Source organism: Anomaloglossus baeobatrachus, chromosome 1 (genome assembly GCF_048569485.1).
Source record: "Anomaloglossus baeobatrachus isolate aAnoBae1 chromosome 1, aAnoBae1.hap1, whole genome shotgun sequence".
In the NCBI taxonomy this organism is placed as follows: domain Eukaryota; kingdom Metazoa; phylum Chordata; class Amphibia; order Anura; family Aromobatidae; genus Anomaloglossus; species Anomaloglossus baeobatrachus.
In genome coordinates this window covers 885,333,255-885,345,370 of record NC_134353.1, presented here as the reverse complement: position 1 = coordinate 885,345,370, position 12,116 = coordinate 885,333,255, and the positions used below count along the sequence as shown (strand labels likewise).

Below are 12,116 nucleotides of genomic sequence, written 5' to 3'. Positions count from 1 at the left end.
GTGTCTGTGTAAAAAAAAAAAATAATAATTTTCTATACTCTCCTGTCTCGAGTGCTGCGGTCTTCAACGCTGCTGTCACACTTGCTTCAGGGCCCGCTCATTATGCTCATGAATATTCACTGCACCACGGACCTGGAAGCAGCAGCGCCGGAGGCAGCAGCACCACGTATAGCAGTGTCAGGGGCGGGTGAGTAAAAAGTTCCTGATCTCCGTGTGCTATCATGGATAGCAAACACACGTGTGCCAAAATCATTGCACATAGATGGGCCATATGCACCTTCAACACGTCTGTGAAAAACGTGTGTTTTCCATGGACGTGTGAAAGAGGCCTAATATGAAGTTATGGTTAAACCCCTCAAACAGGGTCATAATATAGGTGGGGGTAGGTGGTTTAGGTGGTAGTTAAGGGTGCACTAGAAAACCACTCTAACTAGGCTAGGGTATTTAGAAGTAGCTAATGGATCTCATTAGTTCTACTTAAAAAAATGATTAGTATTATTATTTTTACTTCTTTCCCACACTGAGCAAAGATGCTCAAATCTGTCTACAAATCTGTCTTCAGTGAGGGAAGAAAATATACCTGTTGCCTATACAAGTCTAGAGAAAGTCGAGAAGGGAGAGGAAACAAGCAGAAAAATGCTCTTCTAGTGCTTAAAGACTGTATATGGGAAAAGTAATAAAAACTGCAGTTACATTATGGGCAGAAAGTGTTATTTGTCGTGTATACACGTGATAACTGTGCTGGTACAAGAATAAGGACCCCATACTCAGCCCCAAGTGAAGGAAAGCTTAGCGAGCCTGCTGCTTCTGAATACCCTGTAGTATATGCTTATGCTCCTGTTACCTCCTCCTGAGTACAGCACGCATCCAGATTCTGCATGTGACGGACAGATGGATGCGGTGAATGATGCGCTCACTCCACCAGAGGATAATGACATCTTATTGTGGATTCGTCTGTGAGCCAAGCAGACAGCTCGCTCCTTCCACAATATTCGGATGTGTGACCTTAGCTGCTTGCGTTCTGGTAACATTTCTCCCTGCTGCTCCCAGTGCAGCTATAATTATAACACCATAATAAAAGAGGCGACAACGCTGCTACTAATTATAATGGATGTAAACAGGAAGAAGGGAAAGTGCTCCCAACGGCCACAATAAAGTGTAAGCCCTCCCTCCAAAAACAGAAGAAATGCGCTGCACCCCGTAGTGGGTTATTCCCAAGATAGTAACTTATTCCCTATAGAATAGTGGATAGTTTACTGATTGCCGGGGATCCGACCAACTGAGCCCAGACCTGAAAGAAGTGGAGGTGCACATGCTCAGTCTCCACTCCATTCATTGTCTATGGGACTGCTGAAGAGAGCCGAGGACAGCGCTCACCTGTTACCACCAGCAATCCAATAGACCATGAAGGCAATGGAGCTCAAGCATGTACTGATTGGCAGCATTTAAGACAAAGATCCGAAGAGAGAGATTCCTGGATTCCAAAGCCACGTCCCAGTGATATTTGGGGGTCCCACAATATAACTAGGTATGACTGACAGAAGACTCCCAACAATCACAAGAGTATGCCCCCTGTGTGCGTATATATGACCACCTTTTTATTCTCTTTCTATGGGAGTAGTGGTCACACATGCACATTACTGCACCCATGGACCTATGGATGTATAGAGAGTGATGGTCACACATGCACATTACTGCTCGCATGGACTAATGGATGTATAGAGAGTGATGGTCACACATGCACATTACTGCACCCATGGACCTATGGATGTGTATATATAGTTGTGTTCATGCATGCACATTACTGCTCCCATGGACCTATGGATGTATAGAGAGTGATGGTCACAGATGCACATTACTGCTCGTGTCAGGGGCGGGGGCCAGCTTCCCCGTCGCGGGGGCTGCTCAGGGACATCGCGCTCGGATCCGGTGCCTTCTCCTCGGTGGCTCGAGTGGGCCGGACCCGGGGCTTGAGCAGCGCTCCTCGCCCACGAGTGAAAAGGGGAGGAATTGGACTTTTCGGGATATATAGAGTTCGTGACGCCACCCACGGGTTGTGGTGATGGTGGGCACCACCGATGCTGGTGACGGGGTTCCCGGGAGCGATGGCGGGGAGTAGCTAGGTGTTGACCCCTCCGTGGGTAAGGACTGTTAGTCCTGGGGCCCGGTAGGAGGGAGGGTTCCGCAGGATGGGTTTTGGCAGGGTGTAGGGTTGCGGTGCAGCACAGCGTGGTGCCAGATGGCACAGGTGTACTCACTCAGACACAGATGGATAGAGTCTCTGGTAAACCAAACGGCTGGATGGACGGGGCCCGCAGCCGGCTGCGGTGTTCTCCCTGGATGGGTTGATGGTGGCTGTCGTTTCCCTGCATCTGTGTTTTGTATCTTGACTCCAATGCCTGGGCACCGGTAGTCCGCTCCCCGACGTATACGTGCCAGGGGAGCCCGTTTGCCCGCAGACGCTGGCCCTGTGGATCTCTGGCCCTTGGAGGTGGCGCTTATCCGGAACGGTTGGGCTTTTGCCTTCAATCGGGACTTGGGTGGGAATGAACCCCTGAGGTCCGGACCACAATCAGTAAATTTGACTAAAGGTTGGCTTCGAGCCTAGTCGGGGTCTGAGTACCCTGCCTGGTGCTTGGCTCCAATCGGCTCCCCGGTTCGGTACCGGCGGGCCACCGCCCGACCCCGGTCCTACGGTTCCGCTGACCTTCACCAACTCCTGCAGACGACCACCACCGTCTGCCTACCTTGCTGGAAGTGCCTGGGCTCCAACCCAGACACCAACAGTTTCACTTCTCTCACTCTACTGCCCACAACTGGACTGACTACTGTGTTTTCCCGCCTCCAGGCCTGTGAACTCCTTGGTGGGCAGGGTCATCTGCCTGGCTCCGCCCCACCTGGTGTGAACATCAACCCTGGAGGGTGGCCACAAGGGTTTAATGTGTGACTGGTGTGACCTGTCCAGGGAAGAGGGGGTGTATGATGTTGTGTCTGTGACCACCTGGCTAGGCCAGGGCGTCACACTCGCATGGATCAATGGATGTATAGAGAGTGATGGTCACCCATGCACATTACTACACCCATGGACCTATGGATGTGTATATATAGTTGTGTTCACGCATGCACATTACTGCTCCCATGGACCTATTGATGAATATATAGTGGTGGTCACCCATGCACATCACTGCTACTATGGCCGTATAGATGTATATAGCGTGATGTCACGTATGCACAATATTGCTCCATTCACTACCACAAACTTCCATTCACTTAGGACATTGGGACCTCTTTGTAGTCCGAGCCTTGACCTTATTACTACAGGTTTTGTGACTTCTTGTGCATTCGGCTTTAGTGGAGAGCATCTTGGTTGTTAGCGAGTAGCAGATATAATTTAGACATAAATGTAGTGTATTAAAGTTTGACAATTGCGTCTGTAAATAGTTGGAATTATTGATCTTGATGTAAGAACCATTGATCTCTATTCCAGGAGACGTCAGACTCGGAGAACGCCCTGGCATTGCGCCTTAATATTGCTGCTCAGAAACCAGATAGCAGTCCAGTATTAAATCCGTACTCATCCGGCTCCAGCGCTTGGTTTGTAAGTATAAAATAAGATAAGAATGTAACATCTATAAGCCGAGAGCTCTGCTTCCTCTTAGTCTTACGGAAACCCACAACTTGTTGGGAAGAATGTCATGAAGATGGCACCATGCGGTTTGCCACAATTAATTAATTTTTCCCCGAGAGCAGACTTTGGCAGCCGTCCATATACATCTGGCTACATCCACAAAACCCATTCTCCAGCTGTAACGTGTTGTAGCGTCTGTACAATATTTTTATGCAGTGCAATAACTTAGAGGGTGTGTAATCATTTGCAATATTTTTATTAGTCCAATGTGTCTAAAATAGAAAATATTAAATATTGAAGAAAATAGCTGTCTGTTATATAGGTATAACATGCGCAGATCTATTGTGTTTCTATGGTGACAGACTACAAATAGCCCTCATGTAATACTACAAACAACCACCTCCAGCTTTTCATTATCATTAATAAATTGGAATAAATGGATTGGAATAAATGGCGCTATAATAATAAATAATAATAATAATAATTAGACTTATCTTGCAGACTCAACCACCTGAAAACACCGCCAAAGCTTCATCAGGGAGTGGCACATGACCAAAGCAAACAATAAAGGAAATCTATTTATCCTCCCATGATTGCCAATGGATAGAATTAAACGTATATGTGAAACATCATGCTACAAGCAAGTAGCCCCAATTCATCGGATATTCATGACACTTGGAGTTTAAAGTTTATAGTCTCATATCTTTGTGGATTTATGAGACTGCCCATATACATGCAGGTTTTGCTGGTATATACCTGTATGTGAGCGTACAGGCAATAGAAAAAGATATAGATGGGTCAGCAGCACATGTTTGTATGTGGGCTATGAAGTTATTTAATCGTGTTCATTATTTTGGGGCTTAGTAATGTCATGCACCTTGCATATGAATCTCTTTAAACGGAGGGTTTCGTACCGCTCCCGTGGTGGTGCTGAGCGCGTGCCTCCTGTGGATGCTGCTGTTGTCTGGCGGCAATGCCTGTGCGCTTGATACACAAGGTGTCCCAGCGCCCAGGCATTGTCAGGAGAGGAACGGCGGCCCACGGAGATCTGGGATGTCACGAGGCATGCGCCGATAAATGCACTGCCATTGGACATAACATCTGAGGCGGGCTATATAAGTAGTGGGAGTATAACCAGCTCATGTGCCACTCCCTGATGAAGCTTTGGTGAAATGCGCATTGGAGGCATAAGGCTATGTGCGCACGTTGCGTAAATACATGCGCTTTGTAGCGCAGCGTAACTGCATGCGTCCTGCGGCCCCTGCACAGTCTATGGAGATTGTGCAGGGGCCGTGCGCACGTGGCGTCTAAGAGCGCAGCGCTTCGGCTACTGCCGAAGCGCTGCGCAAAAAGAAGTGACATGTCACTTCTTTCCTGCGCTTTGCCGGCAGCTCCTGCTCTGTCTATGGGAGGAGCTGCAGGCAGAGCGCATGGAATCGGCGCTCACTACGGACATTTCTGCAGCGATCTAAAGCGCACATGTGCTCTTCAGATCACTGCAGAAATTTCTGCAGGGCTAGTACGCAACGTGCGCACATAGCCTAAGAGGTCACACTCAGAAGCTGCTCAAGTAAAAATGGGTAATTTAAAATGATTAACTTTCATTGATTTTATGGGCTCTCACTAACAGGGGTGGTGTTTGTATATTAAAGATAACAGGTTATATACAATTCACCTTATCATGAGAAAAATGCATTTGTGTGTGCCTGAGTGAGGAAAAAAAAAAATTTTGCATAGATGCATAACTTCTTACTTGGTATATGTACCTGACTGGCAGCTATTTAGCTGGGGAATTTTTCTTGATCCAGAGATTTAATCTAGTGAAGATTTCAATGGCAGTCAGGTTCAATGGCACACACAAGTGCGCACCCACCCTTTGATGTTTCTCTGCTCTATTTGGAAGAGGCTAAATAAAATGGAGGATTAACCCCTACATATCCTCTTGAGGAAAAGTAAATATAACAGTCATCTTTCAATGTATAGAGCAGATCTTAATTATTTTTGACATAATATGACTGGAAGAATGGATCCAGTCAATAAGTGCTAAAAATAATGAGACCAGAATTTGTGTAGGTTATCCCAAAAAATATACATAAAAATAATTTGAGCATATCTTTTTGTGAACCTGTTTATCCTGGACTATGAGTTTTTGCCTGTGACCTTGTATGTGCTTTTTATGAGATCAATTTTTGTACTATGTTTCTTTAATTATAATAAAGTGAATATTGCTAATTTTTTGCAAAAAAACACACTATTGCATCAGAGACTCCCTTTTTTCTTGGTTGTGGAAATAGCCCTCATGTAGTCTGATCCTACAGTCATGGTCCACAACTTCTATCATCCATATGTGCCGCCCCAGTGCCAGCAGCCGCCGCTGCTCGGATCCGGCCCTTCTACGGGTGGCTCGAGGGTCTCCGGACCCAGGGGTCTCGCGCACACGCCGAATAAAAAACAGGACATAGATGTATGGGCTAGGCCATATTAAGTTCGTGACGCCACCCACGCTGTGTGGTGAGGTGGGACATCACCGCTGCTGTTGTGCGGTACCCGGGGGAGATGTAGTGGCAGCTGGATGTTAACCCCTCCATGGGTATGGATGGTTGCCCCAGGGCCCAGTGTCTCTGTGCAGGGGATGGTGATGGCAAGGGCCGGCGCGCCCGGACGTGCGGGGGAATGGTTGGTTACTCCCAGTAAATGAATCACACGAGTCATTTGGGAAACCAAGGTGCTGGTGGCCGGCCGCCACGGCCGGTTGCATTCAGGTCCCCCACCCGGGCTGGTGGTCGCTGTCTTTTCCCTCTGCACTTGCTTTGTGTATGGTGGACTGCCTGGTCTGGAACTCAGGAGTCCGCTCCCGGCTGGATGTGGCCTAAGGAGCCGTGCCCGCAGACGCTGGCCCATGTGATCTATGGGCCCTGGCGGTGGCCTTATACCTATCGGTGGTCTGTTGTCTTCTTTTAGGGACTTTGGGTGGGACAAGACCTATAATCCTGTCCTCAATCGGTTAATTATCTAGGCCGCTGGTTTCGGTCCTGGCTTCAGGGTCCCAGTACCCCCTCTGTGGTACGGTTTCCGGGTCAGTTCTCCGTGTCGGTACTGGCGGGCTACAACCCTGTCACGGTCCACCTCAGATCTGCTGAGCCGTCTTCCCGTCTCCTGCTGACAGAGACCACCGTCTGCCACCTAGCCAAAGGCACCAGGGCTCCGACCCTGGCACCGTTCAACTTGAACCTCCTCTGCTGGAGCTACACCTAGCTCCAGCCCACACTCATCTCAACTTGAACTACCAAACTTTACTGCTTGTTTAGACTGCTTGTTTTCCCTCCCCGGGCTGTTTAGACCCTTGGGTGGGCGTGTCCAACCACCTGGTCCCGCCCACTGGTGTGCCTATCTTTCCCTATGGGGGGGTGATTAGGGTTTCAGGTCGGCTGTGTGTCACCTAAGTGAGGGATGGTGTTATGCGGGGGCCTATCTGTGACTACCTGGTTTTGCCAGGGCGTCACACATAGGTTTGCAAGAAAAAGGGACAGAGGTAGTGCAGTCACCCTTACACTGCACACAGGTGTCATGGATGTGTCGCAGCCTGTCACGGAGGTATCATGACCGGCTGATAATCCAGTGGCAGCGAGTGCTAGAAGATCACAGAGATTGGCGCCATGTGGTGTTATCTGACAGTTCTCTGTTTCTGCAGCAGGTGGACCCTATGACCCTGGCCAACTGTCATCCTGCCTCTCAGTTGTTATCCTCTGACTTCTTTTATTAACCTCACCCTGGGGTGGTTTGAGTGTGGTTTATAGTTTGTGCCTTGCTGAGCTCTGGAAAGGTCATTTTCTGTTGCTCCAGACTTCTGTGGTTGCTGCAGCTCAGATAAGTGTTTTGTCTTTTGCTATCTACCAGGGCTCTTGTGATAACTGTTGTTTCCCCTGTATTGTTCCCTTGTGTCTTCCTTTAGTGTTAGTGGTGTTGACTTAGCGCTTATACCCTCCATCCTTACTTAGGGCCCATTTGCCAGGGTAAGACAGGGCCCCAGGTATTCCAGCTCGGTGACAGAGGCAGAACCTATATAGTGTCAGTGACGGCAGTGGGGGTGAACTGTAGGTTGTTGTCAGGGGCCACCACTTCCCCCTTTCCCTAGCTATAAGGCATTCCTTCCCCTTCCTGTGTGTTGTCCCATATGGCTGGTATATACTCTCTCCCCTTCCGCGACAACAGGATACATCTGTAGTCAGTCCGTTAGCATAGAGACACAATGCTCTGCACAGGAGCTGTGGACTGAAAAAGTCAGTTCTTCAAATAAATGGAGCTTAGTCAGAACATCTGATGCAGCCTGTGAGCATTTTGTTGTACCTTCTCTCGTGCAATCCCTTTACGTGTAATTGAGATTTTTTTTTTATTGTTACAATAGATTCCCTTCCAAAAAGACTGTGGTGATGATGAAGTTTGTCATTCAGACCTTTCCCTACAAGTGGTGCAGAAACCTGACGATGTGTAAGTCTAGTTTTGCCTTTACACTCAGTTACGTAATTATATCCCATGTGCAGATATCCAGCTCTTATAAAAGCACATTTTCCAACATGCTCTGACCAGGGAATACTGAGACTTCTAGTGTTACAGCAGCCAAGATGCTAAACTTTACTGCGTTTTCTACGCTGTTAAAGTTGATGTGGGCAGAGTTAGATGAAGGTGACTGTGAGGAGCTGACCATGAACTAAGACTATTGGACTTTTTACAGCATGGAGCACTGGTTTTGTCCATCTTGTTTGCCAGTTAAGGGTCACTTGTCTGGACACAATTGGAAGGGGGAAGGGGTTGTAACATTGTGTCATATTAGTTGGCCTTCTTGGACTCTAATTCAATCTGTCCGGCATCTGGTGGGGTATTGTGCATCTATTGTTCCCCTCCTCAGGGGAACAAAAGATACACAATAGATAGTCTCCCTGATACACAATCCTGCAGACTGGCCCTAGACTGCCCTCCTTCATACTTGGAGTTACATTAAACCAATGTTTCAGTGTGTGGGATGTAATCACCTCTCCTCATCCAGGGGACTGATCCCAAAAGAGGTAGAAAAGCGAGGAGACACATCTTTGGTCAGTAGTTAGTGCTGTGATGTGGAGGGGATAGGATCTGTTGTTGCAGCCAGATCCTGGTGCCCATAGATGGACTCTAGAGTTTGGAGCTGGATACACGTGCTATGGTTGTGATATTTGTCTTCTGGATTGAGGAACTATCCTAAGGACTGTTGTTGCCGGCTGGAGCTGGATACACGTGCAATGGTCGTGATATCCATCGTCTGGAGGAAGATAAGGACTATTGTTACCGGCAGATACTCTACAGTCGTGATATTCGGCATCTTTTTGAGGACCATAAGGACAAGGACTATTGTTGCTGGCTGTTGCTGGATATGCGTGCTATGGTCGTGGTATCCATCATCTGGAGGAGCATAAGGACTATGGTTGCTGTAAGACCATGTACGGATGAAATAAAAATTGGTGCGTCGTTAACCTCCCTGGGTGATTAATACAACCCATGACCTCAGATCTTCACCGTCTCCTTGTCTGACATGTTGCAGTAGGTTTGACTGAGAGCACAGCTCTACCGAGAGTGAACTGACCTCTGCTACATCTTTACCGTATAACATACCAATATGTTCCTATCAATAAGTATGAATTAATTACTGCATGGAGTCCTATGCAAATTAGTGACACCTCCCTCCCTACAGGAAATTACCGTACATAGTCAGTGACAAAAACCGACGACTGATGTTCCAAGTAACGCTCATGAATAAAAAGGAGAATGCATATAACACAAAACTGAAGGCGCTTTTCTCAGAAAACCTTTTCTTCGCATCTTCAACTTCTCCAGTAAGCAAATTTATTATATATTACAAGAGAATATACAGTTTTGTGTCTGCTGATAATCTTCAGACCTATTTGTCTCCATGGTTACAGACTACAAACATTCCGTGCGTAGTCAGATCCTGCAGCCTTGCATCTCTGCCTCCACTTCCGCTAATCTAAATCGCACAGGTCTGTTTGTCCGCTTTAATAATGGCGGTCGCTACACCAAATGGCAGGATACTTTTAAAGGGATCCTGTCACCAGTTTTTCGGCCTATAAGCTGCGGCCACCACCACCGGGCTCTTATATACAGCATTCTAACATGCTGTATATATGAGCCCAGGCCGGGGCTATAACATAAAAAACACTTTATAATACTTAACTAACGGTCGCGCTGTGGGCCATATGGGCGTCTCCGTTGTCTGGTGTCGGCGCCGACTCTTACGGCCATCTTCTTCCTCTTTCTGAAGTTTGGGTGCATGACACGGCTACGTCATACACACTCGCCAGTCCTGCGCAGGCGCACTACAATACTTTGATCTGCCCTGCTCAGGACAGATCAAAGTGCAAAGGACCTGAATGCTGGCGAGTGTGTATGACGTCGGACCCGTAATGCACTGCGGCTAGAGAAGGAGATGAAGATGGCCAAAAGAAGCGGCGCCGGCACCAGAGAATGGAGACACCCTTAAGGCCTACAGCGCGACCATTAGGTAATTATTATAAAGTGTTTTTTATGTTATACCCCCGGCCTGGGCTCTTATATACAGCATGTTAGAATGCTGTATATTAGAGCCCGGTGGTGGTGGCCGCAGCATATAGGCCGAAAAAGTGGTGACAGGTTCCCTTTAAATACATTCTAGAGGCATTGGAGAAATCAGGCTAATGTGAAATTATAAAAGAAAGTGACTCTCGTAGTGGATAATATATGTCCGTCTAGAAATGTTTCAGGCTGTTTTTTGTGCTGACAAAGTTCCTTATGTTGCAGAACGACGGAACAGAAGTTTTGTGCCAAGTTGGCAGCACACAGGGGTCCGTCAGCTGTCAGGTGGGATTCCCTTTCCTGAAGGACCAGCAAAAGGTATTTGAAAGTTATTAACATTACTATATGAGCAGCGGTAGATCTATTGTACAGCGGTAGATCTATTTTTTTTTTTTTTTTTTTTTTTTTTTTTTTTTATGTTAAGTGTTTGTTTGACGTCATTCCATGCAACGTGGCAGTCCTTCCCGCTCGTTTTTTTCTTTAGGGGATGTGCCTGTGATGTCAATGTGTCTATATATTGTATACATTGTCTGTACTAGACAGATTGGATGTTATCTGTTTCTTTGGTGGTCCTGATGAAGGGGGCAGATGCCCCAGAAACGCGTTGACCTGGAAAACAATAAAGTAACACTGGTCTGAACATCATCTGAAGTGATCTATTGGCGCGGCATTAAAACACCACTCTCTTGTGCTCTCTGTTACGGGCAGGGATATGGGGCTCCCAACATCCGGCTCCCCGACGGCAGTTGGGCAGCGTAGGTCGCCCGGACCTCGGTTGTGGTCGCACCGGTCTCCGCGTCCCATGTTGTGAGCCACGTCACCCTACTGGCTTGCCCCGGTCCTCCGGGTACAGCCGGCAAGTAGGTAGGGAATCCCTCCGCAGACACCACCTGCTTCAGACGGCTCTCGTCCAATTTCTCCATATTCTCGGCAACACTAGTACTCAGTAATGGCGTCTGGGTCAGTGGCGAGACTAGAGGAAGTGGAGGCGGGCTCACTTTTCCCGCTCTTGAGGATGCTCCACCCTTAGCCTCGCACCACAGCTCGACCCCTACGCGGCGGTTCTTCTTTTTCTCTGGAACACCGCCCACTTCACATATCTTCCTTTGTGCCCTGGGACCGGCACCTCCCCTCTTTGGGCGGAGTACTCCGAACTTCTTTTTCGGCACCGGCCAGCCCCAGGCTCTTCTTTTGGCGCCAATTCTGCGCGCGCTTTCTGTGTCTTCACAGACAACGGCCATCTTGCCGCCATCTTGTGCCCGGTCCAACGCCTCAGGCACTGTTTCTTCTTCCCACCATGGGACTGGAAATCTTCGCTGAAAGTCCGGATCAGGGGCCCTTGGCACCACTTGGTCTCCATCTTCTTGGAGCGGGTCCCCTTGCATACGATCCGGATCCTGCCGACTACGCCAAATGTAACGGGGTGCCAGGGGTGCCTCCGGCCTTGTAGTCATGGCCCTTGCTGACAGGCTTACCCCTGGCGTCGCCGTCACTGGGGGGACAGGAGGTGCCTTTGTGGGGCAGAGTGTGGTGGTGCAGGTGTTGTCCGGCGCACAAATACTCTTCAGGCGTGGGTCAATGCAAACAACAAACATCTTTTATTCTCTGCAGCTCTTCACACTTGGCAGTAATACAGCACAATGCTATGGCACTTCCTTCAGCTGAGGGGAAGTCTACTCTAGCGTTCCCTCAAGTGGGCGACTTGCCTGACTACTTTACTTCGCCCGGCTCCCACTTCTGGCTACCCACAGCCCGGACCCACACCGGACTGCTTCACCCTACGAGGTTCCGCCCGCTCCTGTCTTCTCCGGCTTCCCTGTACTTCAGCTGCCACACTCTGCCCCTGGCTGTTCCTTCCTCTTTCCTGTCCCAGAGACAACTGCCTGAC

General features: G+C 48.5%; 1 protein-coding gene across 1 annotated transcript in view; it reads left to right on the top strand.

Moving 5' to 3' along the window:
• ITGA2 (integrin subunit alpha 2) overlaps nt 1-12,116 on the top strand; it is a 227,931-nt gene that overhangs the window by 178,270 nt on the left and 37,545 nt on the right. Inside the window, exons 18-21 of the mRNA XM_075326643.1 lie at nt 3,488-3,598; nt 8,034-8,116; nt 9,351-9,492; nt 10,454-10,546. Of these exons, the coding sequence (XP_075182758.1) occupies nt 3,488-3,598; nt 8,034-8,116; nt 9,351-9,492; nt 10,454-10,546 (429 nt within the window). The remainder of the gene's footprint in view (nt 1-3,487; nt 3,599-8,033; nt 8,117-9,350; nt 9,493-10,453; nt 10,547-12,116) is intronic.